The sequence below is a fragment of the Microplitis demolitor genome, chromosome 5 (assembly GCF_026212275.2).
Source record: "Microplitis demolitor isolate Queensland-Clemson2020A chromosome 5, iyMicDemo2.1a, whole genome shotgun sequence".
In the NCBI taxonomy this organism is placed as follows: Eukaryota; Metazoa; Arthropoda; class Insecta; order Hymenoptera; family Braconidae; genus Microplitis; species Microplitis demolitor.
The window spans coordinates 18,712,965-18,738,094 of NC_068549.1; the positions used below are offsets into that span (position 1 = coordinate 18,712,965).

At 28.4% G+C, this 25,130-nt stretch overlaps 6 protein-coding genes across 7 annotated transcripts; 2 read left to right on the plus strand and 4 right to left on the minus strand.

Annotated features, from left to right (window-relative positions):
* The first annotated feature begins 159 nt into the window (after positions 1-159).
* On the plus strand, positions 160-839 carry LOC103569087 (RNA-binding motif protein, X-linked 2). Of its 2 annotated transcripts, none has more exons than XM_053739018.1 (2): positions 160-263; positions 360-839. In XM_053739018.1, exon 2 carries the CDS (start codon positions 417-419, stop codon positions 837-839), a length of 423 nt encoding a protein of 140 aa, XP_053594993.1. In that variant the 5' UTR covers positions 160-263; positions 360-416. The 2 variants fall into 2 exon arrangements, with proteins under 2 accessions (XP_053594993.1, XP_053594992.1); XM_053739017.1 differs by having other exon boundaries at positions 160-259.
* A 56-nt stretch (positions 840-895) lies between these two features.
* Positions 896-6,346, plus strand: LOC103569088 (GDP-fucose transporter 1). Its single transcript, XM_008546186.3, has 4 exons — positions 896-980; positions 2,700-2,904; positions 3,823-3,961; positions 4,720-6,346. The coding sequence occupies exons 1-4, from the start codon at positions 916-918 to the stop codon at positions 5,298-5,300; spliced, it is 990 nt and encodes a 329-aa protein (XP_008544408.1). The 5' UTR covers positions 896-915; the 3' UTR covers positions 5,301-6,346.
* Positions 6,347-7,613: 1,267 nt separating this feature from the next.
* On the minus strand, positions 7,614-10,243 carry LOC103569086 (molybdate-anion transporter). Its single transcript, XM_008546184.2, has 2 exons — positions 10,042-10,243; positions 7,614-9,129 (listed from the first exon to the last, which is right to left on the minus strand). Exon 2 carries the CDS (start codon positions 9,075-9,077, stop codon positions 7,800-7,802), a length of 1,278 nt encoding a protein of 425 aa, XP_008544406.1. The 5' UTR covers positions 9,078-9,129; positions 10,042-10,243; the 3' UTR covers positions 7,614-7,799.
* Positions 10,244-12,521: 2,278 nt separating this feature from the next.
* On the minus strand, positions 12,522-19,301 carry LOC103569085 (SET and MYND domain-containing protein 4). Its single transcript, XM_008546183.2, has 5 exons — positions 19,066-19,301; positions 17,094-18,137; positions 13,391-13,659; positions 12,996-13,301; positions 12,522-12,919 (listed from the first exon to the last, which is right to left on the minus strand). Exons 1-5 carry the CDS (start codon positions 19,085-19,087, stop codon positions 12,668-12,670), a joined length of 1,893 nt encoding a protein of 630 aa, XP_008544405.1. The 5' UTR covers positions 19,088-19,301; the 3' UTR covers positions 12,522-12,667.
* A 1,257-nt stretch (positions 19,302-20,558) lies between these two features.
* On the minus strand, positions 20,559-22,282 carry LOC103569084 (uncharacterized). Its single transcript, NM_001414783.1, has 4 exons — positions 21,910-22,282; positions 21,561-21,830; positions 21,185-21,481; positions 20,559-21,113 (listed from the first exon to the last, which is right to left on the minus strand). The coding sequence occupies exons 1-4, from the start codon at positions 22,153-22,155 to the stop codon at positions 20,706-20,708; spliced, it is 1,221 nt and encodes a 406-aa protein (NP_001401712.1). The 5' UTR covers positions 22,156-22,282; the 3' UTR covers positions 20,559-20,705.
* Positions 22,283-22,726: 444 nt separating this feature from the next.
* On the minus strand, positions 22,727-24,761 carry LOC103569083 (uncharacterized). The gene is made up of 4 exons (NM_001414751.1): positions 24,399-24,761; positions 24,067-24,333; positions 23,663-23,962; positions 22,727-23,292 (listed from the first exon to the last, which is right to left on the minus strand). The coding sequence occupies exons 1-4, from the start codon at positions 24,645-24,647 to the stop codon at positions 22,891-22,893; spliced, it is 1,218 nt and encodes a 405-aa protein (NP_001401680.1). The 5' UTR covers positions 24,648-24,761; the 3' UTR covers positions 22,727-22,890.
* Between the last annotated feature and the right edge of the window lie 369 nt (positions 24,762-25,130).

Here is a 25,130-nt window from a genome sequence, read left to right on the forward strand (position 1 = left end):
ATAAATAAATAAATAAATACTCGTTTTAAAAAGTTGAACTCACTCGTGGATACATAGATTTTTTTTTAAATTTCCGTTCTTTAAACCTGATAAAAAAAATATACCGTGGTACCAACCAAGCAACCTAAAAATTATAATTCCATAACCTCATATAAAATAAATCACGTTTGAAAATATTTATTGGTTAGTGCAGTAGTGTCACACATTTAATTAAATATTCAATACATATGAAGATAAAAAAAATATTTATTGTTTTTGTGTAGGTAAACACTTGCCACATGGTATTTGTGCATATCTTTATCAACGCGTTTGACAATAAATTTAAAAAACAATCCTAATTGGTTTTTTTATCACATTAGATAAAGATAAGTGAAAATACGCTATAAAATTGTAGCTAAAACTGAAGACCAAATGCCATGAATCCACTCACAAATGTTAAAAATATAAAAAAACTTGGGGAACAAGAATTATCAAGAGAATCGAAAAGTTCATGGCACGATCAGTACAAAGATAGTGCCTGGATATTTATTGGTGGTCTTCCTTACGATTTAACAGAAGGTGATGTGATAACTATATTTTCTCAGTACGGTGAACCTGTTAACATACATTTAGTAAGAGATAAAGACACCGGTAAACAAAAAGGGTACGGATTTCTGTGTTACGAGGATCAACGAAGTACTGTTTTGGCAGTTGATAATTTAAATAGTACTAAAATACTAGGACGCACAATAAGAGTTGATCACGTATCAGATTATAAACCTCCAAAGGATTCTAAAAGAGTTGATGATGTCACGAAAAAATTGAGATCCGAAGGATGTGGTCCTAAAAGATATCGATAAGTTATCAAAGACTACATTATTAAATAAAGCAATAAAATTTTGTTGATAATTCATTTTTAAATCAACATCAACAATCATGGTGCCAGCTGATACATTATTGGCCAAGTACATAAAAATTTTCACAGTCGTCAGCATTTACTGGTAAACTTCATTGCATTTTTTATTTATTTAGTTATTTATTTATAATGCATTTCTGAAATTTACAGTATAAGGTAAAAGCCCCTAAACCCGCTCAGTACCATTAGTCGCTCACTTTAACTGTTTAAGGCGTTTGTTTACAATTTTTATAAAAAAAAATTACAACTAAAAATATTATTATTGATAAATAATTATTTGTGAATCTAAATATATTAAAATACGATGTATCAAATTATTTTATAATAGATTATAAATTTAAATTAAATGACTGTGTTCAAAATCGCGCTCAGCCGGACATTTTTTACTTTAACATTCATTCGTTAGATTAAATTTAGCTGACATTAAATTTTTTAAGAATTGTTATGACTATATCTTATTAAATACATTTTTAAAATTCATGAAATTTTATATTATGAAAGAATAAAGTAGTATAATTTATAAATTATTTGTCCAAATCAATAAACTTATGATAGTTTAATTGATATTGTCTTTGAGCGACTATGGGGCCATGTGTTGATCGAGTAATGGTACATGACAACTTTTAGTGAGCGGCTATGGGTACACTCAAGGACCTTATTTAAAAAATTTATAATAATTAATTTCCAACATTATTCTTCAAACTTAAATTTTATTCTAATACTTAAAACTATAAAAAAAAAATATGGTTTTTCATTTTATTTATTAATTTATATTAAGTGATTTAATCTCACTCCAATGAAAAGTGGGCGGGTATAGGGACTTTACCTTAATATAAAATTTTAATTAAATAATTTAATACGCAAGATAGATGCTTAAAAAATAAAAAGTTTTACTTTTTATTAATATTTAAATAAGTCATATGTTGACTTTTTAAATCTTTCCAAACTTCCTCCAAAGAATTATATCTCACCAGAGTAGCTGTTGACTGCATTAAGAAGCTTTATCCATGGGCCATTTTAAATAAATAACTTCGTTGTTGGTATATAGACTAAAAGCTATTTCTTAATCCAAATTTCAGGACGTTCAGTTCTATTTGTCTTAATAAGTCCGGAGAAACAAAATAATTATTTATAATTTAAAGAAGCAACAAAGCTGCCCTGATTAAACAACTGAATTCAAAATTTTAATCTGTAAAACAGAATTCAACTGAATTGATAATTTGAATTTGAATTAAACAGAATAAAGTCGATTTAAAAATTTCAAATTCAGTTTAATTCCGATTCAGAACCAGATGTCGGAGAATTATTTTCGAATTTATCAGAATTAAACCGAATAGAATTATATAAATTCGTTTTAATTGGGACCAATTCTGGTTTTCCTGCCGAATTGGACAGAATTCATATGAATTGAACAGAATTAAGAATTTAATTATGTTTAATTTGAACGAATTCAGTTGTTTAATCAAGGTGGTAATATGAGTGCCGTGTTTGTAATCTACATATATTAAGTGAAGTGTGTTGATCTCACATTTGTTTCAACCCCATTCTTTTTGAGTAGATATACAGTAAATTTTATAAATTTACGCTGAGTAGCCTTAAGTCTATTTATTTGATACTGCTGGTAGGATATCATATTAGTATACCGTACTCTAATATTGGTCTTACTAATGAAATGAACAGCAACTTCAAGGTGGCGATTTTTGAGAAATCCTTTTCTGTTCTTAAAATACATAAAATATTTTAAAATCCCCACTAAATTATTTAGTTAATAATGTGAATAAAAAATATTTACTTTTTTTTACAGGGTGGTATCAATCCTAACTGTGTTCGTTAATAAAACATTATTATCGAGCAAAGATGTAAATCTAGATGCTCCTTTGTTCATAACTTGGTTCCAGTGTCTTACTAGTTTTATGATCTGTTTTATTCTTAGTAAATTGGCTAAAGTATTTCCTGCAGCAATATCATTTCCAGATGGCAATCCATATACAATTAATAACATTAAAAAGGTATCTTTTATTTATAATTAAATTAATCATGTACCTGAAGATCGGAATGTTTTTCGCGCGACGAAAATAAAAAAAATGTATGCAACTTGACTCCTTGAAGGTGACTAGGAGTAATTGGAGATGGTTGCGATTTTCAGCTGACATACTAGCACTTATGCGAAAGATTTCAAAAATTTATATCCAGTAGATTTTTTACTTTTCATTTTTTTTTTTTACTTTCGTTCCATGAGAAACGTTCCGATCTCCAGGTACATTATTAATCTACATTAAGGAAAATAGTAAATAATAAATCAAAATGAATTTTGTCACAACGATATCTGACTGAATTTAATACCAACAGAAAGATCTTGATTTGAATTTGTGCCTTTTCATGGTTTCCGAATTTATTAATATCAAAATTTTTTAACATTGCGAGATTGAATATTGATTTACTTTCAATAATTAAAAGAATCTTTTTAGGGAAACTAAAAATTTAATCAGTTATTTCGAACCTCCTATACAGTTGAGATTTTTTAGAAAAAAAAAAGAAACTTGTGATACAATTTGGCTCCGGAGAAATTAAGATTGGCATCAGTAAAAACGTAGTTTTGAGACAAACGTGTTTACAGTTTTTTTTAAATAAAAAAAAAAGTCTTACCAAAATTTAATCTGCGATGCCTGCACTGTACGAAGTGCCTTTTTTTTTTTTTTTCAAAACTTTCGGTTGCTTCTAACTTGGTTTTCTTTTTTCCCGTTCTGCTCTCTATTGATGTGTCCAAGCTGTAGCGGTTCATATATTCGATACGCAAAAAAACTAAAATTTTTGAAAAATGACCAACTAGGCTACATCCTTAAACGATTCTCATTTATTTATTTATTAGCCGTCCAGGCCCATATGTATTGTTTATTTATAAATTCAAATTTACTTTTATGTTACAGATTCTTCCACTGTCAATTTTGTTTACTTCAATGATCGCTAGTAATAATTTGTGTTTAAAATATGTTGGCGTAGCATTTTATTACATCGGGCGATCACTGACAACTGTTTTTAATGTCATATTTACATATTTCATTCTCGGTAAGTATTTGATTAAATTTTCAAATACAATTGAATCGTTTATTTGAGAAACCCCATAAGTCATGAAAACAAAATTTTTCAGGAAACACAAAAAACGTTTTTCTGGAAAAACTTGTCATTGAAATAATAAATAAATAATTGAAGAGAATAATGTTAGCGTCTCTGAAAAATATTCAAACAAGAAAAATTCAATTTTTTAATTGAAACTACTTAAAAAAATTATTTAAAGTTGATTGACTTATGGGGTTTCTCAACCAAACGGAAGAAAAAGTTATAAAGTCATTGTTTTTTTTTATTTTTTCGACTCAAATAATTTATTAGACTGATAAAATGAAGTATACAATATGTATATAAACTCTGAAACTCAGAAATTACAAAAAATAATAATTAATTTAAGTATTTGAATTAGTCATATTATTATTTTTTTTTCCAAAAAAAGCGCGAATTTTAAATAAAAAAGAAAAAATTATTTCTATAAAACTAAAACTGCATATGTTTATTTGAAAAACCCCATAAGTCATTGACTTATGGGGTTTCTCAATAAAATTAAATTTCTGTCACCCCATTAATTGTTTTTTAAATACTGATTTGATGGATATTTCTATTAATTTCTATGGGGGGACGTCCGAAGAACCCAAAAATGCAAAAAACTCAATTTCGAAAAAACATGATTTATAAGGTTTCTCAAATAAACGATTCAATAAATATTATTAATATTTAAAAATAACTGACCAATAATTTATTTTATCAACATAAAGGTCAAAAAACTTCATTCGGATGCATCGTCTGCTGTGGGGTGATCGTCGGAGGCTTTTGGTTGGGAGTCGACCAAGAAAACCTCGCAGGATCGCTTTCAATAATCGGAACATTTTTCGGAGTTCTAGGATCGCTGAGTCTGTCGTTATATTCAATTTATACAAAACGTGTTTTACCACTCGTTAATCAGGAAATCTGGTTGCTCTCTTATTACAACAACGCCTACAGTATTTTTCTTTTCATTCCTCTAATGGCTTACAACGACGAGTTCACAACTCTGTTAAATTTTGACAAGTTCGGAGAACTTATATTCTGGCTCGAGTTGTTGATTGGTGGTATCTGTGGATTTGCTATCGGCTACGTTACAACCCTGCAAATCCAAGTAACATCTCCATTGACGCACAATATCAGTGGCACAGCAAAAGCTTGTGCTCAAACTGTACTAGCATCATACTGGTACAATGAATCCAGACAGTGGCTTTGGTGGCTCAGTAATTTAATCGTCTTAGGTGCATCTGCAATGTACGCTAGATTCAAACAAATTGATTTAGATAAAGCTCATAGAAAAGAGCAGCTCCTATAAGATTAAAGAAGTAGTTATGCAGACATTTTGTTAGTAATTTTATTATAGATTTTTTAGTCATTTAAATAAAAGTATTTTATCACAATGAATTTTCTAAATGATAAATATTAAATGTATCAATTATTTTGTAATATATTTATTAAAATAATTAAAATATATATACACTGAGGGTGTGCGAATAATTCGAACTTATGAATTATTTGAAAATTTACGAATAATTAAAAAATTTTATTTTAAATGACTTAAAATTGTAATAATTTTTTGAATAATTCAAATTTTTGTCTGAGGTTAACAGAACTCAGACACGAGTTTTTGAAAAAATTATTTTTGGTTACTTCTGAAAAGCTCTCTATTAAGGCCATTTTCAGACAGTGCTCTCAGTTTTTTAAAATATTCAATGACTTTCAATTGTAATGACCGTATTCAAGTTTTGATGATTAATTAAAGAAAAGTTTAAGTGTTAATTGAAAAAAAAACAATGTAGATACAATTTCGCCGAGACATTGATTTAAAAGAAAATTATTTACAGTTGGTGTCAATGAGGAGTTAACCCTTAACGGCCGCATGGGGTGACTAGTCACCTCAGGCTTAAAAAATGTGGAATTAGAGGTCTTATACCTTTCAAATAAATTGGTCGAAAAACTTTCAAAAATAGGGAGTTACCCCATGTGGCCTGGGTGAGGTGTAGCCGTTTAGGGTTAAACGTAATTTGGAAAATAAATTTCAGTAAAATTACTGTTACGTTGTTCATTTTTCAATTTTTTCAAATTAATTAATAAAATTTGAATACGATGATGACAGTTGAAAGTTATTGCATCTTTTCAAAAAGTAGGAGGTACTGTCCGAGAATGCCCTTAAATAAAAATTGAAAATTTTAAAGCTGATCAGAATTTTCTTGATTTAAATCTAGTGTTTTGAAGAGTTACTAATAATTGAAAAATTTTCGGATAATTCAAAAATTAACGAATAATTCAGAATTTCAAATTGAATAGTTACATTCGATTTAAACCCGATTCGTACACCCCTAATATACACATATCCAGCATCTTATTTTTGTCTCTTCCATCTCGTCGAGTTTGATCCTCAGCTCAATTTACCTGACGTAAATGCATATATATTTTATAAGACCCAATATTATTTTGCAAGTAAAGTCCAGGTATATTATTAAGAGAATAAGGAAAATTTTGTTCCCACCATATCTATATGATAGAATTAGTTAATGTCATTGAAATAGGTATCATTAGATAGGTCTTGACTTGAATTTGTGCTTTTTCATAATTTAAACTTTTTTTAATTGCTAAATATTGAGATAAATAGATTTATCTACATCATACGAATTACATTTAAATTACGCGAGAAGATGACCGTATTTATTTTCTTTAAATAAATTAATGTTTTAATTATTCTTTCACTAAGTATGACTGAATGTCACTGAATATATACTATATTATTTATATCGCGTTACTTATTCCAAAATGACAAAATTTTATATTTCCATTTGGTTTTAGGAAGCTTCTCAAAGCCAAAAAAGTTTGCATAGAAAAAAGAAGGATTCATTGACACAAGAAATCTTTACTCGCCTAAAGAAAATTTTTACTCATCTCAAGAAATTTTTTACATTGTAAATTAAAAACAAACATTTGTTTAGAACTAAAAAGAATTACTTAGTGCAAGGAATCACTTTTTGATCAAAAAAATCTTTTCTCGCTCCCAGACAATTTTTTTATTTAAATTAGATGTATAAAATTTCTTGGTTCAAATTGAAATATTTCGCAGCGAAAAATCCTTTTTTTCTACGTACTTTATGAACCCAGACAGCATTCAAGTCGGAATGACTGCTTTACGACGTCTTTTTGAAGGAGTCATCAAGAAGTCTTATGATGACTTCTTAAAGGTGTCATTTTTAAGAACTTTTAATTAAGAGTTCTTAATTGAAGACTCCATAAATAAGACGTCAGTTTTTTGATGTCTAAATGTATTCTTTTTTTAACTTCTTTATGAAGTCAAAATTAGAAGCTTCTTAAAGACGTCATGGTAAATTCATACTAAAGTCTTATTTGCGAAGTCAGAAAATAGAACTCTTTTTAAAGGCGTCTTATTGAGTTCGCTAAGTGGCTCATTCGATATCTTGAGAACTTCTTAAAGACTTCTTTAAGATGTTGATGAGATGTCCAAATCATAAATAGGAACTCATTCAGAACTCATCAAGACGTCATTTTGCTATCTGGGAACTTAGTAGTGATAATTGGGTAGTCACGTAGTGACTACAGGTTGCTCGTAATTATATATTTAATAAATTGAATTAACACTCAATAACTTTAATTTATACTTTATTTTACATTAATTTTTCTTAATAAAATTAAATACTTTTTTTTTTTAAATACAATTCCAACAGTCTTCTAAAACTTAAATACTTTTTAATCGAGCGCTTTGGTACTTAATCTTACTGACCACCAATTACGCATAACTCAACGATAAATTACAAGATAATTATAATACTTAAGCGTAAAGCACCTTTGAACACGTTTGACTGCTGCACCTATCCTCATGGATAATAGAATACTCTCTTTTATAAGCTTTAACAAATTCAACACAATAAAGTGAAGCAATACTCAGGCACATAGCACTTAATGCAAATATTAAACGATTATCAGGTACTCCAATTCTAATATAAAGTAATACAACACATATTAACAAATTAGACGGCAGTCGGAACCAATTAGCAACGCTTGCCCTGTGAATTTCCGGTACAATAATACCTCGTAAATAACCGACAGCTGGATAATAAATTCCAACAGACAATTCAAATGTTAAGAATGATATCAGACATATATATGTACCTATTTTTTCATAATCATATTGCAGTTGAAGATGAATTCCTATTGTGCTGACAGCAATACTGAATAGCGCAAGTAAGACACTTGAGCATAAAAGCATCAATCGGCTTATTTGGTAATAGTTTGCTAATAAAGAATGCAATCCACTTCCAAAAACGATGCATAGCATAAATGAACTAAATATTAGGCCATTACTCGGTTCTATTGGATCTAAAATCGGGGTCCAGAGGAAAACAAATATATACATTACTGTCTCGAAGAGAGTTTGAATCAGTCCAAGATAAAATATCAAGCCGTCATTACGAAAAATTACACTCAGGCCTTGTAATAAATTTGAGTAAACTTTTTTTTTATTGTTTTCGCGCCAGATTGTTGCGCAGAGTAACCCAGTAATTATGCAGACAGGAATGGCGAACAAAAATGGTGATACTGGTCCATAATTAAATGTATCAGCTAATATTGATGATAAAATTCCTGCAGTGATAGCCAGTAATCCGTTGTAGAGAGTTGAAGATGCAAAAGTTGATCCCATCCAGTCTTGAGGGAGATCTTCAGACATATGTCGGCTCACATACCAGGATTCGAAGGTTGAGAATAATATTGACGTTGATATTCCACCAAATATACGCCCGATGTGGAGGACAGTAAAATCTGGAGAGGTTGTTGACAGACAGACGATTATTGTGCTTATGAAATAGAAGATACATAATTTTTTACGGCCAAATTTATCTGCCAGGTGTCCAATTAGTACGCCGGATATTGCGCTGCTGAGAAACCCGGTTATGTAAAAAATAGATATGTCTGTTGTCGTATAATCGTAATGGAGATAGAGTTTGTATAGATAAGGTCCTTGAATCCAGTCGACGAAACTAGCCAATAGATAGACTATTAAATACCTTTTTCTTAGGCTTTGGTATATTTTATTGATATCTGTTTCCATTTTTATTTTGTGCGGTTTTATTTTATTTTTTATTGACACATCTTTTTGTTTTCTAAAAAAAAAAAAAAAAACAGTGAGAATTTGTAGATTGATGTGTTTTTATAATGATACTCAAGTCAGCAGACGTTTAATAATTTTCGAATTGTTTTTAGAAATGATAAATTATAAAAAAAAAAATATTAAAAAAAATTGCACCTGTCGCTTTTTTTCTATATGTGCAATTTTTTTATTTTTTTTTGTAATTTATTTATTGAAAGAAAAATATGATTTTAAAGTTAGCAAATAATCAGCAAGTTTATGATAGTAAAGCTAGCAGACATTTGAAATTAAAAAAAAAATTTTTAACAGATAAATAATGAAAAAAAAAATATTTTAAAAAAAATGCACGTGTCGAGAATTTCATATACGTGCAATTTTTCAAAATACTTTTTTAATATTTATTTTCTTGTTGAAAAAATTCCAAAGATTTTTAAATGTCTGCTAACTTTATTGTCATAGCAATTTTTGCATTATATTTTTTCAACAATTTAATTTTAAAAAAAAGAAAACTAAATATATGCACATGTAGAAAGTTTAAAAAACTATAAGTCCAATTTTTTCAAACTTTTTTTTTTTATAATTTATCGTTTAAAAAAAATCCAAAAATTATTAGACCTTAGCTAACCAGTCTCATAAGAAAAATCCCAAAATTGTTTATTGTCTTCTAACTTCAGGATCATATTTTTATGTTATGAGTATAAATATAGTAGACATAAGACAATTTTTTAAATACATATAAAAAAAATTAAATAATTAAAATAATAAAATTAAAAAAAATTCATATACCGAAATTTGAATTGTCAAAACATGAATTTTTTAATTTTTATTTTATAAACATTTTTATTTATTATTTAAAAATTAAAAAAATTGTCAGATGTTTGCTACCTTTACTATCATTCTTATATTTACTCAATAAAATACTCACGATTTTTTATATTTGAGTTTAATGAAGAAAAACTATTACTCTAATTACTGTAGATTAAAGTGCCACGTTTCAACCACATTATAATAAAATGTGGTTGATAATAATACTTGGAATTCTTTTATCGTGACATTTTTAGTAAATGTAAACATAGTAAACACACTAGCATTGTTTTGAAATGATAAAGACTAGCGACATATAGTTAAATTAGCGCGACTTTGCGTTTCGGATATTTTCGGTTTTTAACCCCTGCCATTTTAATTTAATAACTGACATGCGCATTGATGGTGGGGGTAAAAGACCGAAAATATCCGAGATGCAAAGTCTTGCTAATCCAACTGTACTGCAGAGCTTGGGAAAAGGGCGGCAACCACACTGCTTTTCTATTTAACTAATGTTAATATTAAGGAGGCTTGACCGAATCTAATGTAAAAAGGATTTTCCAACTTTAAGATTTAAAACTTAGTATACATATAAAGAAGTACTTTATCTATGTATTCTCAAAATTTGAATATGATCCACTGTCTAGTTTTTTAGAAAAAAAGATTTAAAAATGACGTTTTTAAAGTTCTTATACACAGACTCCTATGGCGGACAAGCTCCCGTCATGACTTATTCGATTTTTTTCATTATTAACCTTCCGAGTTTAAGAAATAAAAAACCACATGCCATAAACTTGAATATTTTTAGAATATGATAAGATTTTAACAATATAGTGTTACCGTTGTAGTTATTTAAATAATTAAAGTTAAACTTTATTATTTAATCTCGTTCATCGACAGAGATACATATTATTGAGGTTTGGCAACGTCGCGGAAGCAGCTGAGAGAAAAAACAAAGATAGAAATACATTAATAAGAGAGACGAGATTAGAAATAAATTTTTCCCGCTTTAATTTGAATATCAATGTGTAAGAAGTTAGGACACGCTGTTGCCAAATTTATTTATTAAATCATGAGTCAAAAATAAACAAGTAATTTCATTACTTTCTTTAATTAAACAACTAATAATTATTAATTTATGAATTCGTTATGTTATTATAAATTAAAATAATGAGTGAATGTAGCAGACATCAGACAAATATAAAATTATAAATAGAGTAAATAATTTAAAAAATAAAATTTTTAAAAATGCGTATTTAAAAAATTAATAAGTGCACTTTTTATCAATATTATTTTTTAAATTATTTACTCTATTTATTAATAATTTTACATTTGTCTGTCTGCTACATTACACTCATTTAAAATACTGAATTTTTATTACTATTAGGCGAATCTAGAATTGGTAAGACAGAATGGTAATAAGTAAACTTACTGCTCTTTTTCTAAACACTGCAGTATAGATATTGAATCGTTAGTAAGTATATGAGTGTAAATGTAGCAGCATACAACAATTTTTTTATTACAGATAAAAAATGAAATAATTAAAATAATAAAATTTAAAAAAATGTATGTACTGAATTTTGAATTTTCTTAACATGCATTTTTTTATTTTTAGTTTATAAACATTTTAATTTACTGTTTAAAACCCAGGTGGAAATTTTTCGGACTTCTGTCTTAAAAACTCAGTTCTAGAGTTCTAAAGACTTTTTCAGAGTTCCAAAGACTTTTTAAGACAGAAATCCGAAAAATTTCCACCAGGAAAGTTTTAAAAATTGTCAGATATCGGCTTGACGCCGACAGAGTAGACTATCAATTTTGAAGTGATTGTAAACATCTTGGTACTCAAATGACAACCCTGTGTATACATATAGTACGTTATAAATTTATAAAATTTCCTGTGGATTTTTTCCACTGCCAACTTTCCAGATAGCAAAATGACGTCTTGATGAGTTCTGAATGAGTTCCTATTTATGATTTGGACGTCTCATCAACATCTTAAAGAAGTCTTTAAGAAGTTTTCAAGATGTCGAATGAGCCACCTAGCGAACTCAATAAGACGTCTTTAAAAAGAGTTTTCAAAGAAATCTTTTTTTTGACTTCGCAAATAAGACTTCAGTATGAATTTACCATGACGTCTTAAGGAGCTCCTAATTTTGACTTCATAAAGAAGTTTAAAAATAAGAATACATTTAGACCTCACAAAATTGACATCTTATTTAAGGAATCTTCAAGATTTCTTAATTAAGAGTCCTTAAAAATGATACCTTTAAGAAGTCATCAAAAGACTTCCTGAGGACGCCTTCAAGAAGACGTCGTAAAGTAGTCATTCCGACTTGAATACTGTCTGAGTTTGCTAATCTATAACAAAGACAGTTAAAAAAAATTTCTTACTAATATACTTTACACTTGTTGTAAGTAAATATCTCATAAATTTATTTTTATAATATAAATGCCTTTATTTAACCATTAGTATAAAACTATTTATTATAATAATTTGAGCAATACGTAAGTCTTTGAGTATTTAAATAGTTAACAATGGTTTAATAAAAAAATACTTATTTAATTATTTACTCTGTAAAAAATTAGTCTACTGAGGTACTTGTCATCAGTCACTTAAGTGTAAAAAATAAATATCTCATTTAAGAGTTAAATACTGAGCGTCATAACAAACGATAATACTTTTTAAATCAAAGAATGAATTAATAGAATAATGGTAACGATAATGAAAAATAATAAAATGATGCAGATTAGTAACCTTCGACTACATGGTAATGATCAATTAATATATATTTGATCGTAAGAAGTTCAAGATTTGGATACTTGCAATGTTTATCGAGTATATTAAGGAATTTAATAAGGCAAGCAATTCTTTTAGGAAGATTAAGTACTGATTTTTGTTCAACCGTCATATGCCTTGTTACTGGCGGATAAATCTGTTGTTCAATCATTCGTTTTGCTTTTAAAATTGTTTCTTTAGCCTTCTCAGACAAGTTTTGTTCCTAAACAGAAAGGAAAAATATAGTTAATAAAATTATTAATTAATTAATTAAACAAAATTATTTAAAATAAAATTACCAGGCAAGACGGGTGACGAGAATTAGGATGCCAATTATGTTTACAAGCATAACAATCGCAGTGAAAGTCATAAATAGTATGAAGTATTGCTCTTCTTTTCTTAGTCTCTACATGAATATACTCTGGCCCCAAGGAACAGTAAATTTGTTCGCCTTGTTTTATTGGCTGTACAGCAATCAATGCACTTTGTCCATCGGCAACAAAGTGATAAGCATTGCGATCGCAACTGTGATTACAAAGTTGGATAAATGGAACCACAACTCCTTCTACTCTGATGTCTTCTCCTACTTCATTTTCTATTTCAATCTAGCCAAAATAATTTTATTCAATTAGTTAATTTAAAAACGATTAGATATTAAAATATTTTGTTATTAGTAAGTATAAATAAAAGATACCTGAGCTGTGTTGGTACGACCAAGAACCTGATGATGATAAATTAATTGAGCAATGAACAAAGCATCCTCATTTTTGAATAAATCTGTGTAATTATTTATTTTACGACCAAATATATCAGTAAGTGCTGCTATGAAATACGTCAACCCAGCGGCTTTCAGTGCGTATTCGACGGAAGTTATTTCGTCAATAGGTAATCGCATCAATGAATAAAAACTTGCGTATTTTGTGTCATCAAATTTACCATCAGTAAAGAGGCGAGTGAGTGGATCTAAAATTTTCAATGCAGATTAATAATTTTAAATTGTTAAAGTAAATAATTATTAGACTGGGCCAAAAAAATCGATTATTTTTTTTTCGATACTGTGAAAATGTTATTCCTGATGACCAAAAAAAATTATTGTGCAAGTTTGAGCCCTTAATAATGATATTAAGAGGTGTATCGTTACGACTATTCGTTTTTTGAAATAAATTTCATTTTTTACCCAAAACTCGTAAATCATCTATCTGAAAAATTTGAGAAATGTATATTCTTAAAGGAAATTGAATTCCCCACAAAAAATCTCTCTTAGTAAATTGACGTAAAACGAGTCGTTTTCTTGTAACCGTGCCTTAAATATTGATTTGTTTTTTAAATTCTTTGTTTCTATTTTGGATTTTTGTAACTACACTGAGAGAAAAGTGCTTAGTAACCTGAACTATGCAGCGACAGATATAAAAATATAGTCTCCCTAACCAATTTTTATTGTTACTGGAACTATGTACTAGTGTGAATCAGCACGGAAAAATAGTTACATTAACTAAATTTAAGAAACTATTTTTGCCTTATTATGGCCACTACAAAACTTTAATCATTTTAAAACAAGGCTTAGTAGTGAACACAATATAATCTTTACCGTTGGCTCAATTAACATAAAATAGATACAGTAACTACGTTAGCTTAGTGACTGTGTGATAGTTGGTAGAAATAATTTTAATAGTTGACACAACTAAAAATTTAGTTGTCGTCTCATACAATATCATTTATTTAGTTCCTTTTACTACTGACAAAAGTATCAACCGTACTATTTCATGTTAGTTCTCTAAACAGTCGATTTCTAGTTAATTTAATAATTATAGAATATTTCTGCTGACTAGTAATCAAATTTTAAAAAAAATTCAAAAGAGAATATCGTTATAAATACCATTAATATTTAGTTTCCCTGCCTCTAAATTGCATTCCTAATGCCAAAAGTGCGTATTGCAAAACATAAGCCAAAGAAACGTATCAAACATTTTTTTTTGCTTATCAGTTCCGAATCGTTAAACATGTGGAGGTCGATTAAAAAAGTGAAAAAACAAATTTTTTTATACCAAAAGGGCGTGTAAAAATTTTTTGTTGCTAATTAATTCGGGATTATTTATTAAAGTGAAAATCAATCAAGATAATATATATCTTTTCTCCCAATAAATTTTTTTTTTAAGCTTAAACTTTTTTTTTTTGTTGAAGCGTACAAAAATTCTCACGTTAAAAAATTAGTAGTTATTCTAAGAAAGTTTATTTTCTTCAAAGTAAAAAATGCTATTGGTTCTAAAAACAAACATATATATCTTGCTACAAAAAATATCTCCTATGTTAATAAAATAAAACTCTTTAAACAAGTAAAAATTGATTTAAGCGTAAGAATATGTTGACTTGAAAAAAAATATTTTGATTCAAAATGATTTTTTACAGCAAGAAAATTTTGATTTTTGAAATTTTTTTAAAAATCGATTCGGGAAATCAAAATTTTCTTGCCCTAAATAAATAATTATCTTGAAATTTTTATTTTTAATTCAAATATTTTTTCTCAAGTTTACATATTCTTATGCTTAAAGCGAAGAATTTTTACTTGTTACAAAAGTTTTTATTTCTTAATATTAGATATTTTTTTGAAGCAAAATATATGAGTTTTTGTAACAATCTGCACTTTTTTGTTTGAAGAATATAAAATTTGTTACAATGAGTACTATTATTTAACGCAAGAATTTTTTATGCTCCAACCAAAACAAAAAAGTTGCTTGAACTAAGAGATAATAGTCACCAGAACAAGGCAACAGCAGCGAGAGTAGTTTGGTGCTCGCCACTAGATCGCGCCCACCTTTTGTATAGTGTCTCTGGTAAGAAATTTATTTCAGAAGTATTATATTCTAAGCTTGAGAACGATTCTGGTATGAGTACTTCTCTGCTATTCGACAAGTATCATTTTTGATTGTAATATAGTATGTACTAAAGTACATTAAGACATTAATGTTAAACATTAATGTATCCTAAAATAATTTTTGTTATAATAAAAAAACATCAAATACATTTAATGTAATAGAAAAAAAAATTTCTGAAATTATTACTTCCGCTCGCACACATTGGTACTAACGCATACATTTGGATATCCGAACACACACACTGTTTACCGGTTTGCTATAAATTAATTATTATATGAAAAAATTCTATTTAAGTATTAATACTCCAGACCGGAGTAAATTAGCCGTAAAATAAAATCCGCGTTACTCCGCAATCACTCTCAAAAACAAAAACTCAGATCATGACACTTGTTATGAATATGGTACAGAGAGTGTAGGCTCAGCTGAAAATTTTTCTACCAGCAACGATCATCCATGGGAGTTAATAGCATCCCCGTCAAACGACTGTGTTATTATTGATGACTGTGCTATTGTAGATGAAATCGAGAGCTTGCCGAAGTCTAATGATAATAATAAGCGTGCAAGTGACCGGAAAGATGAGACTGAGAAGAATGAAGATGGTAAAAAAAATGTCAGTATAGACTACAACGATTTAGTCGGAATTTGTAGCAAAGAAGAGGTCGCTGAGCTGGCTGATAATGACGCTGATGATGATTAAAAGCCGAAAAAAAAAAAGTTACACGGGTCGCGAACACAACCATCCACTTTTCCGTGATATTGACGAGGAATGGTGTGAGAGGTTGATGTAAAGGTTCTGATTACCTTAAAATTACCTGGAAAGTAACTGATGATATTTATCAGCACATTAAAATTTAGAAGAAACTTCGTTCGTCTGAAGCAGTCATACTAGAAATATTGAAATTTTTTCTAGTAAAGATATATATTTTTAAAGGAAATTTAATGCACTATAAAAAAGGTCTCTTAACATTTTTTGCTAAATTCACTCCTCCGCAAGTTATTCAGGTTATTTAAGTCGTTTTGACTCAACTTCAACCTTGAATAACTTTCGAAGGAGTGAATTTAGCGAAAAATATTAGGAGACCTTTTTTGTAGAGCATTAAATTTCCTTTAAAAATATGTATCTTGTCTAAAAAAAATTTTAATATTTCTAGCAATTACAAAAATCCAAAATAGGAACAAAGAATTTGAAAAACAAATCAATGTTTAAAGCACGGTTACAAGGAAACGGCTCGTTTTACGTAAATTTACTAAGAGAGATTTTTTGTAGGGAATTCAATTTCCTTCAAGAATATACATTGCTCAAATTTTTCAGATAAATGATTTACGAGTTTTGGGTAAAAAATGAAATTTCTGTCAAAAAACAAATAGTCGTAACGATACACCTCTTAATATAGATTTTAAGGGCTCAAACTTGCACAATAATTTTTTTGGTCATCAGGAATAATATTTGCACAGTATTGAAAGAAAAAAAATAGTCGATTTTTTTGGCCTAGCTAATAAATATAAATTATTTAAAATAACTACCAGAAATAGATTTAATATCTTTTATTTTATTTCTGAGTCCATCAATACTACCAGTTTCTTTCAGAGCCTTCAGCAATATTTTCAAAGCAATAGTCTCCCCAAGACACATATGAGCACGGCGCATTACTCCAACAAGTTTGCATTCAATATCGTGATACTTATTCCACGCAGTTGTACGGCACAGCTCGTCGCAAAAAACAACATCAACGCACGACATACATGGTATAGGATTCCACATTTTATTAGAGCAATGCCAGCAATGGCTGTAAATATTTTCTGGGTAGAGTGCTGATGCGTATGAACGATGGACAGATAGAGTATCACCAGCTTGTATATCGCGTGTTGCTACAACGTGTCTGCCAAATTTTTTAGAATATTCCAATGCAATAGCACTGCTTGCATGGAGTATCTTAGAATTGCCTTGTGGTGTACTAGGTAGATACTCAGAAGGAAACCAAATTTCACGTGGTGCTGGTACTGATTTATTTACTTTAAGTTTTTGAATAGCAGCTTGAGTTTTTTTCTTGTTCTCTGGGTCCATTTTTTCAGACCAAAGTTGAGCTTCTTTCAAACAATTATCAACACCATGAAGTGTATCTGGAAAACGTGCTATCACAGCTTTTGCTCGGCGTACATAAAGTTTAGCTTTTAAATTGTCTGGATAACCGATCTCAAGTGCTGAGCCAACGTCATCCAGTGCCGCCTCATACAATCGTTCGTTACAGAGTATTGCTGATCGATTGGCATAAGCTTTAGCCATTGCTTCGGAATTTTCAGGAGAGTAAGCTAACCCTTTAGTGTACAGTGTAAGTAATGATTTATAGGGTAACTTTGATATTTGTTTGGTTGCGTCATTTATCATCTCGAATGCTTTGGCTGAACTTTTGGATTCAGGCTTGATTACTAGTATGTCTTGATTTATCTGCAGAAAATCAATTGCTAGTTTTACTCTGCCTTCGTCAGTTTCTGGCAGTTTTTGAGCTTTCATGAGCTGAAGTCCTTTAATACGCCAAATTAGTTTACTCCAATCTTCATTTTGTATTCCTATTGATAAACATATATAACGATAAGTAATTGGTTATTAAAATAAAACTATACAATTAATAAATCAATTAATCATGATACTGAAGTTAGCCGACGTCTAATAATTTTTGGATTTCTTTAAAAACAATAAATTAAAAAAAAAATATTTCAAAAAATTGTACTGATAGTTTTTCAAATTTTCTACATGTGATTTTTTTTTTTTAAATTACGTTTTTGAAAAAAAAAAAATTCAAAAGTTGTTAATAGTCTACTAACTTAAGGATCATAATTACTTATTGACAATTTAATCGCTAACTGGCATACCCTGATTAAACAACTGAATTCAACTAAATTGAAAATTTTAACTCTGCTCAATTCTGTTAAATTCGGTAAGACAGAATTTAAAAGAATTCAAGGATAATTTTCGAATTAAATAGAATAAAACCGATTTAAAAATTTTGAATTGATTTCAATTCGGTTTAATTTGGAGTATCAGAAATTCGAGGATTATTTTCGAATTAAACCGAATAGAATTATTTAAATTCGTTTAAATTTGAATATATTCTGGTTTTCCTGCTGAATTAGACAGAATTCATTTTAAAGTTAGGTACCGAATTAACAGGATTTATCTGAATTATATAGAATTAAAAATTCAATTCTGTTTAACTCGATCGAATTCAATTGTTTAATCAGGGTAGTTGAGAAAATTATTTATTAATGTCATGTGATTCAATAATTAATTAATTAAATTTAGCAATAAATTCAACAAAAATTTTTTGAAGAAATTTGAATTTTAAAAAATCAAGACGTGTTTCATATATTCAAAATTCAAATTAAAGGTTAAGTATAAAATAAATTTCATTACTAACGTGCGATTGTCATAAGTTAATAGTGTATTCAATTAAAAAGTAATAAGTTATATATCGTAAATAAATAATAAAATTTGTACCAGTTGCGTTTCTCTCTGCCATTGTTTGCGCCTTAAGAATAAATAATAAAATAATTATTATGATGTCATACAATAATTAGTTATTATTTATACTAATAATTATTTATTTTTTTATTATAATTGAAAAGATCATAAAAAACTTTATAGACAATCAAGAAATTAATGGATTTGCTGGACTTGGTATTTATAAAAACTTGATATTATTTTTTATGCGCAACAAATACCGGCATATATTATCTTCAAACTTCAAGCCATGCGGATATGAATACTTCGGGTATTTTCGGCTATTGTCATCCCACCGAGAGAATGCACTTCGGGTGTCGTCGGTTTTTACTCCCACTCTAGATGTTTTATGTACTAAAGGTTCTCCCACTTTTCTGTGCGCACGCGCAGTTCATAAATGTTCGATAGTGGAGGCAATTCAGAATAATTCAACGTTGTTTTGCGCAGCGGGGTATACAAAAATTCAAATTTACAGCAAAATGGCTACCAGAAATACGGAAAAATTCGGATAACATCTGCAATTTTTTTTTTTTTAACGGAATAATAGCACGTTGATGGTGTGCGGGAATCATTTGTGCAACTTTTTTTTATTAATAAAATAATCATGGGTTAAAAACTCAATAGCTTATTCGCTTCAAACTTTTACATCTTGTGCGCGTACTCCCAATCGCGACAAGGATGACATCTCTTAGCTAACAAAAAATTTAATAGACTTCTTTTTTATCAAGCAGTAAGAATTGTTGACATAACGCCATCTATCGATTTAAAATTTTTTGAATTTACTTTACAGTAATCACTAGAACTGAATGATGCACATGATGAAATCATCATTAATTACTTCGGGCGCACTTCCCTAATTAACTTTCGTAGGTGAGTGTATATTGTATTTATTACGTGGTAGGTCTCAATCGAAGCTAGTGCTGGCTGATATTCGTTAGCTGCTTTTGATAACGAATAATTAATTAAAATTAATAATTTTCAATATAGATTCTTGTTGATAATGAAACTATAATTTGTTTTGTTTATGAAAATTAAAAAAATATATATTAATAACTTAACTAATTAAATAAATATATGTAAATAAATATATATTTAAACCTAATAATTATTGATTTAAAAAGTTATGGTGCTAGGCAGCAGTTAGGAGAGTAGTTCAGTGCTCACCACTAGATCGCGCCCTCCTTTTGTAGTGTCCCTAGTAAGAAGCTTATTTCAGAATTATTATATTCCCAACTGATAGCATATACGGGACGAATTACCCACTGAATGTTAGCAGAGAAACGATAACTCTTTTTTTGTAGTGTCTGACAATTTGTTTTATTGGTGGGTTATAAAATAGGTCCTTCAAATTACTAAATACATGATCGGCAATGAGCAATCAAATTATTTTGTTATGATAATTAAAATTTAGTACATAATATTTTTAATATATATTAATAGAATTTTACAAACACAGCTCATCATTTTATTGAATAAATCTAAAACTCGAATGAATTTGAAAAAAATATAATTTAATGTGTTTCTAATAATAATACACATTGAATAACAAGTCTGGAATAAGATGCATTGGTATTGTATATAATATCTTATTGTGAATGTACAAAATTATCTTCATTCTTTAATTTATGTGTATGTTATTATCGGTCAAATATTCCAAGAGCATTCCATTCTTGGAGCCTCCGTACCATTATTTTTTTAAACACTTCATTGTGATATATATTTGTCTTAAATTTAACATCACCAGTACTCAGTATTTCATCAAAATAATTTTGTGCTTGATTTTTATCCATTATATTGACTGGAAGACTTGTACACGTTATTACAAAACCAATAAATTCTTTTTCAATCAATACTTTTTGTATGTAATCAAGACTAGGAGGACAAGTTTGGCATCCAATAATTTTCATTGTTGTAGAAAGGGTTTTTACATATTCCTCAATCAAAGAATGTTTGTGGTGTATTAGTACTTTTTCAGAGGCACTTGTATTTAAAAAATGCAATAGGTCTAAAGCAGGCGTTCCATAATGACAAAATTGAAAATCAATCTGGAATATTTCTTAATAATTATTGCAACCTTGATTCAATAACATAAAAAATTGTAGCTCAATGTACTTACAAAAATTTGGTCTACGACATTGTGGTTGTCATCATATTTAAACAACATATTATTCACCCAAAAGTCGCCATGATTTATTACGTTGAATTCATTTTCTCGTAGTTTTCCTATTTCACATGCTTTTTCATAAGCTGTTTCCACCAATTGATTTAATTTTTTAAAAAATTCTTCATTTATCTCTGGCCAGGTCTTGATTTCTTCTACAAGAAATTTCATTCCATTCCTAAAAAAACTTGTTATTTCCGGAATGTTATTAGAATATTTTCCATTGGTATAATGTCCTTTATATTCTGGTGTCTAATGAAAAAAATGTCATCTATTTAATTTTATTTAATATTTTTTATTTTAAATATAATAAAATTAAAAAAAAACTAACGTTTTCACAAACCAATACCGAACTTGCATGAAATTTAGCTAATCTTTGTAATGCCAAAGTGCAGTGTTGAATATCGAGACGTGCTTGACGATCGGCCATACGGAAACCTAATGGTGTCAAATCTTCCATAACTAATAACAAAGGATTATTTTCTTGGTAATAAAAAAATCGAGGACCAAGTTTTGTATTTTCCAAAGCTATTTCCATGTCTTTCATTAATGACGCCATAAAACTTGACTCAGTGTTAAATATAACTTTGGTACCTTTTACCTTTCAAGTTCATAAAATAATAGTTATTGAACAAAATTAAACTTCAACTTTCAATTTACAATATTTTTTATAAACTTACTACTTTTTTCCAAATCCCGTAAATATGAGCAACTTTTACAATAAGTGAATTTTTTTTTTCAATTTTTTTATCACTTCTATTGCATATAAATTCAAAATTAACGCGGTACATTGCACTTGCGTAATTATCACCTTTATTCGTTGCGTTTTCAATTGAAATTTTTTTCACAAAAATCGAATTATCTTTCTCGGAATTTTTAAGTATATTTTCTATAAATTGTGCTGTCAGCCATTCAGGTTTTGTCATTTTTTAATAATATTTCTAGACTATTGTTTCAGATTATGTAAGAAATACTTCAGTAAAATTAAATCTAAGTTAGTCGTTTTGAAATTAAAAAAAAAAAATATTTTATTTAATGAAGTCTAAGAAATTAAATATAATTAAATACTTAAATTTTATATTTGCACTATTTGTAAGGAAAGAATATGCTTTTTATATATTTTTTCTATTAATTTATTTTTGTTCTATTTTATACTGTACCCAGTATGTTCTTTACCAATGACTTACATAACAAACTAAAATATCATGTCAATCAAAACAATATTTTTTCTTCGAAATTACCACTTTGTGGACTTTATCTATTATGAATTTACTCAGCTGATTGCAAGTAAAATATAGCATAAATAATTAGATTACTTATTGGAATAAATTAGAATAAATTATTTGCAACGTACTTAACTTCAAGATTTTTTTTTTTTGTATATAAATTATTATTATTTTTTTCTTTCATAATTAACATAAATTCTATAGCTTAACATTTATCTAGTTTTTTTTTTGTTCTATTACGTTTCTACGTAAGTTACCAAATTATATTATTTTATGTACATCACTATAATTAACTATGAGCTGAAATTAACTCTGAAATAATAATGTTTAGCACATTAGCGTGTGCATATATACCTTTATTGCATTTATTTCAATTTATATTGACGTTTAAATTCTGTATATATTTTTTATACTATTTATATAACTATGTAATTATTAATCAAAGATTCCACGCGCATCCCACTCTTGGAGTCTCCGTACCATTATTTTTTTATAAGCCTCATTTTTATATGCATTAGAATTAAATTCGGTTTCATCTGTTCCCATTATTTCTTCAAGACCTTGAGCTTCACTTTTATCAGTCAGCATGACTGCAAGACAAGTGCAGGATATTACAAAACCGATAAATTCTTTTTCAATTAAGATTTTTTTTATGTAATCAATACTAGGAGGACAAGTTTTACACCCAATATTTTTCATTGTTGTAGAGAGAGTTTTTACGTATTCTTCAATGAGAAAATTTTTTCGGTCTATTAATATTTGTTCCAAAACACTTGTGTTTAAAAAATACAGAAGATCTAAAGCAGGCGTTCCATAAACACAAACTTGAAAATCAACCTGAAATAATTCGTTTCAGTTATTATTTCATATAGTACTTGGAAGATGAAGAAATTATTTTCGTTTAAAATGATATGGTGTCATAGCAAAGCCAGATAATGTTGGCCACCTGCAGAAATCGAAATAGACACATGCAAAAATTACTAAGGTCATAGTTTAATTGGCAACGATTACACAGGAAATTACTGTAACCATTGTAAATTTCACTATGGCCTTGTAACTTTTACATGTAATTAATTCAACTTCCATCAAATGGCTAATATGGTCCGGATTTTGGCATGGCACCATTAGTATTTCAAGCAAGAATAATTTCTTTTTGAACTTTAAATTTTCTAAATTATCTTGAGTCCGGTTATTGACTTTTTCTTACAAAAATATGGTCTATAACATTGCCTTGGTCATCATATTTAAATAACATATTATTAACCCAAAAGTCACCATGATTTATTACATTGAATTCAGATTCTCTCAGTTTCGCTATTTCACATGCTTTAAAATAAGCAGTATCAGACAACTTTTTAAGTTTTTCTGTACACTTTTTACTTAATTCTGGCCATGACTCAACTACCTTCCCAATAGCTTTCATTCCATTTGTGAAAAATTTTATTAATTCAGGCGGAAAACCTTCACAAAATATTCCCTTAGTATAGTATTCCTTATGCTTAGGTGTCTAATCGACAAAGATATACATTAAATATCAAAAGGATGTTCAAGTTTTCTTTTAAAATTATTTCTATATTACTATGTATTAGAATAAAATTTGATGCAACTAACATTTTCACAAACCAATACCGAACTTGCATGAAATTTAGCTAATCTTTGTAATGCCAAAATGCAGTGTTGAATATCAAGACGTGCTTGACGATCAGCCATACGAAAACCTAATGGCGTTAAGTCTTCGATAACTAATATCGGAGGATTTATTTTTTTAGTATAATAACATCTACCACTCAGTTTAGTATCTTTCAATGCTGATTCCATATCTTTTAAAGTCGAAGTCATCATATTTATTTCTTTGTCACATATTTTAGCATCTTCCACCTTGAAATCGATATCAAACAAAAATTTAAATTATTTTTTATGCCTAAATTTAACTTAATACTTACTAATTCTTTGTGTATTTTTTCAGTAGTATGAGGTACTTTTACAATAAGCGTACTTTGTTTAGATACTTTATGATCAGATTCAATTTTCGTTAATTCAAAAAAAACACGATACAATTCACTGGTGTAATTATCACCTTTATTAGTCGCAATTTTTACAACAATGTTGGTCACAGAAACTGAATTATCTTTATCTGCATTCCTTAACACACGTTCTATAAACTGTGCAGTTAACCATTCGGGTTGAGTCATTTTTAATTATTTCAAAATTTGGAAATTTAAAAATAAAAAAAAAAACTTTTTTAGTTTAGTTGATTGTTTTACTATTGTAACGAATTAATGATGAGTACTGGGAATAACTAACGACTGAATGCAAGTAAATTTTAATGCAAACTAGTTTTATAGATACTTCCGTATCTATTAGTCTAGAATTAAACAATTTTTTAAATTCACTTTTAATAATAAAGTCAACAAGACTATGACATGCAAAATTCACATTAATTCTATATGTGATTTTCTCACTGTGATTTTCATTTTTTAATGCTAAAATCTCAAAAGTATATAGAAAACGACTGTACAGACTGCACTAACTCGTCAACAAGCCAAGCTCCGCTTGACAGGCAATAAATTAAAATGATACTCTATAATTTATATCAAAGTCAAGTTCATGTTATCATATTATACTGCGTACTCATTGAAAATTAATTAAAATATAATAATCGCAACTTTAAGAGA

Excerpts from the sequence above, each read along its gene's own strand:
- LOC103569084 (NM_001414783.1), bottom strand. The coding sequence starts at position 22,155 with ATGACAAAACCTGAATGGCTGACAGCACAATTTATAGAAAATATACTT. Across the intron at positions 21,831-21,909 it reads ACGGGATTTGGAAAAAAGTA|GTAAAAGGTACCAAAGTTAT; the intron begins GTAAGTTTATAA and ends TGAACTTGAAAG. Across the intron at positions 21,482-21,560 it reads CGGTATTGGTTTGTGAAAAC|ACACCAGAATATAAAGGACA; the intron begins GTTAGTTTTTTT and ends TTTTTTCATTAG.
- LOC103569083 (NM_001414751.1), bottom strand. The coding sequence starts at position 24,647 with ATGACTCAACCCGAATGGTTAACTGCACAGTTTATAGAACGTGTGTTA. Across the intron at positions 24,334-24,398 it reads AAAAAATACACAAAGAATTA|GTGGAAGATGCTAAAATATG; the intron begins GTAAGTATTAAG and ends ATCGATTTCAAG. Across the intron at positions 23,293-23,662 it reads ATGTTATAGACCATATTTTT|GTTGATTTTCAAGTTTGTGT; the intron begins GTAAGAAAAAGT and ends GAATTATTTCAG.
- LOC103569086 (XM_008546184.2), bottom strand. The coding sequence starts at position 9,077 with ATGGAAACAGATATCAATAAAATATACCAAAGCCTAAGAAAAAGGTAT.
- LOC103569085 (XM_008546183.2), bottom strand. The coding sequence starts at position 19,087 with ATGGCAGAGAGAAACGCAACTG. Across the intron at positions 13,660-17,093 it reads AGATATTAAATCTATTTCTG|ATCCACTCACTCGCCTCTTT; the intron begins GTAGTTATTTTA and ends TGAAAATTTTAG. Across the intron at positions 12,920-12,995 it reads CTCGTCACCCGTCTTGCCTG|GAACAAAACTTGTCTGAGAA; the intron begins GTAATTTTATTT and ends CTTTCTGTTTAG.
- LOC103569087 (XM_053739018.1), top strand. The coding sequence starts at position 417 with ATGAATCCACTCACAAATGTTAAAAATATAAAAAAACTTGGGGAACAA.
- LOC103569088 (XM_008546186.3), top strand. The coding sequence starts at position 916 with ATGGTGCCAGCTGATACATTATTGGCCAAGTACATAAAAATTTTCACA. Across the intron at positions 981-2,699 it reads ACAGTCGTCAGCATTTACTG|GGTGGTATCAATCCTAACTG; the intron begins GTAAACTTCATT and ends TTTTTTTTACAG. Across the intron at positions 2,905-3,822 it reads CAATTAATAACATTAAAAAG|ATTCTTCCACTGTCAATTTT; the intron begins GTATCTTTTATT and ends TTTATGTTACAG.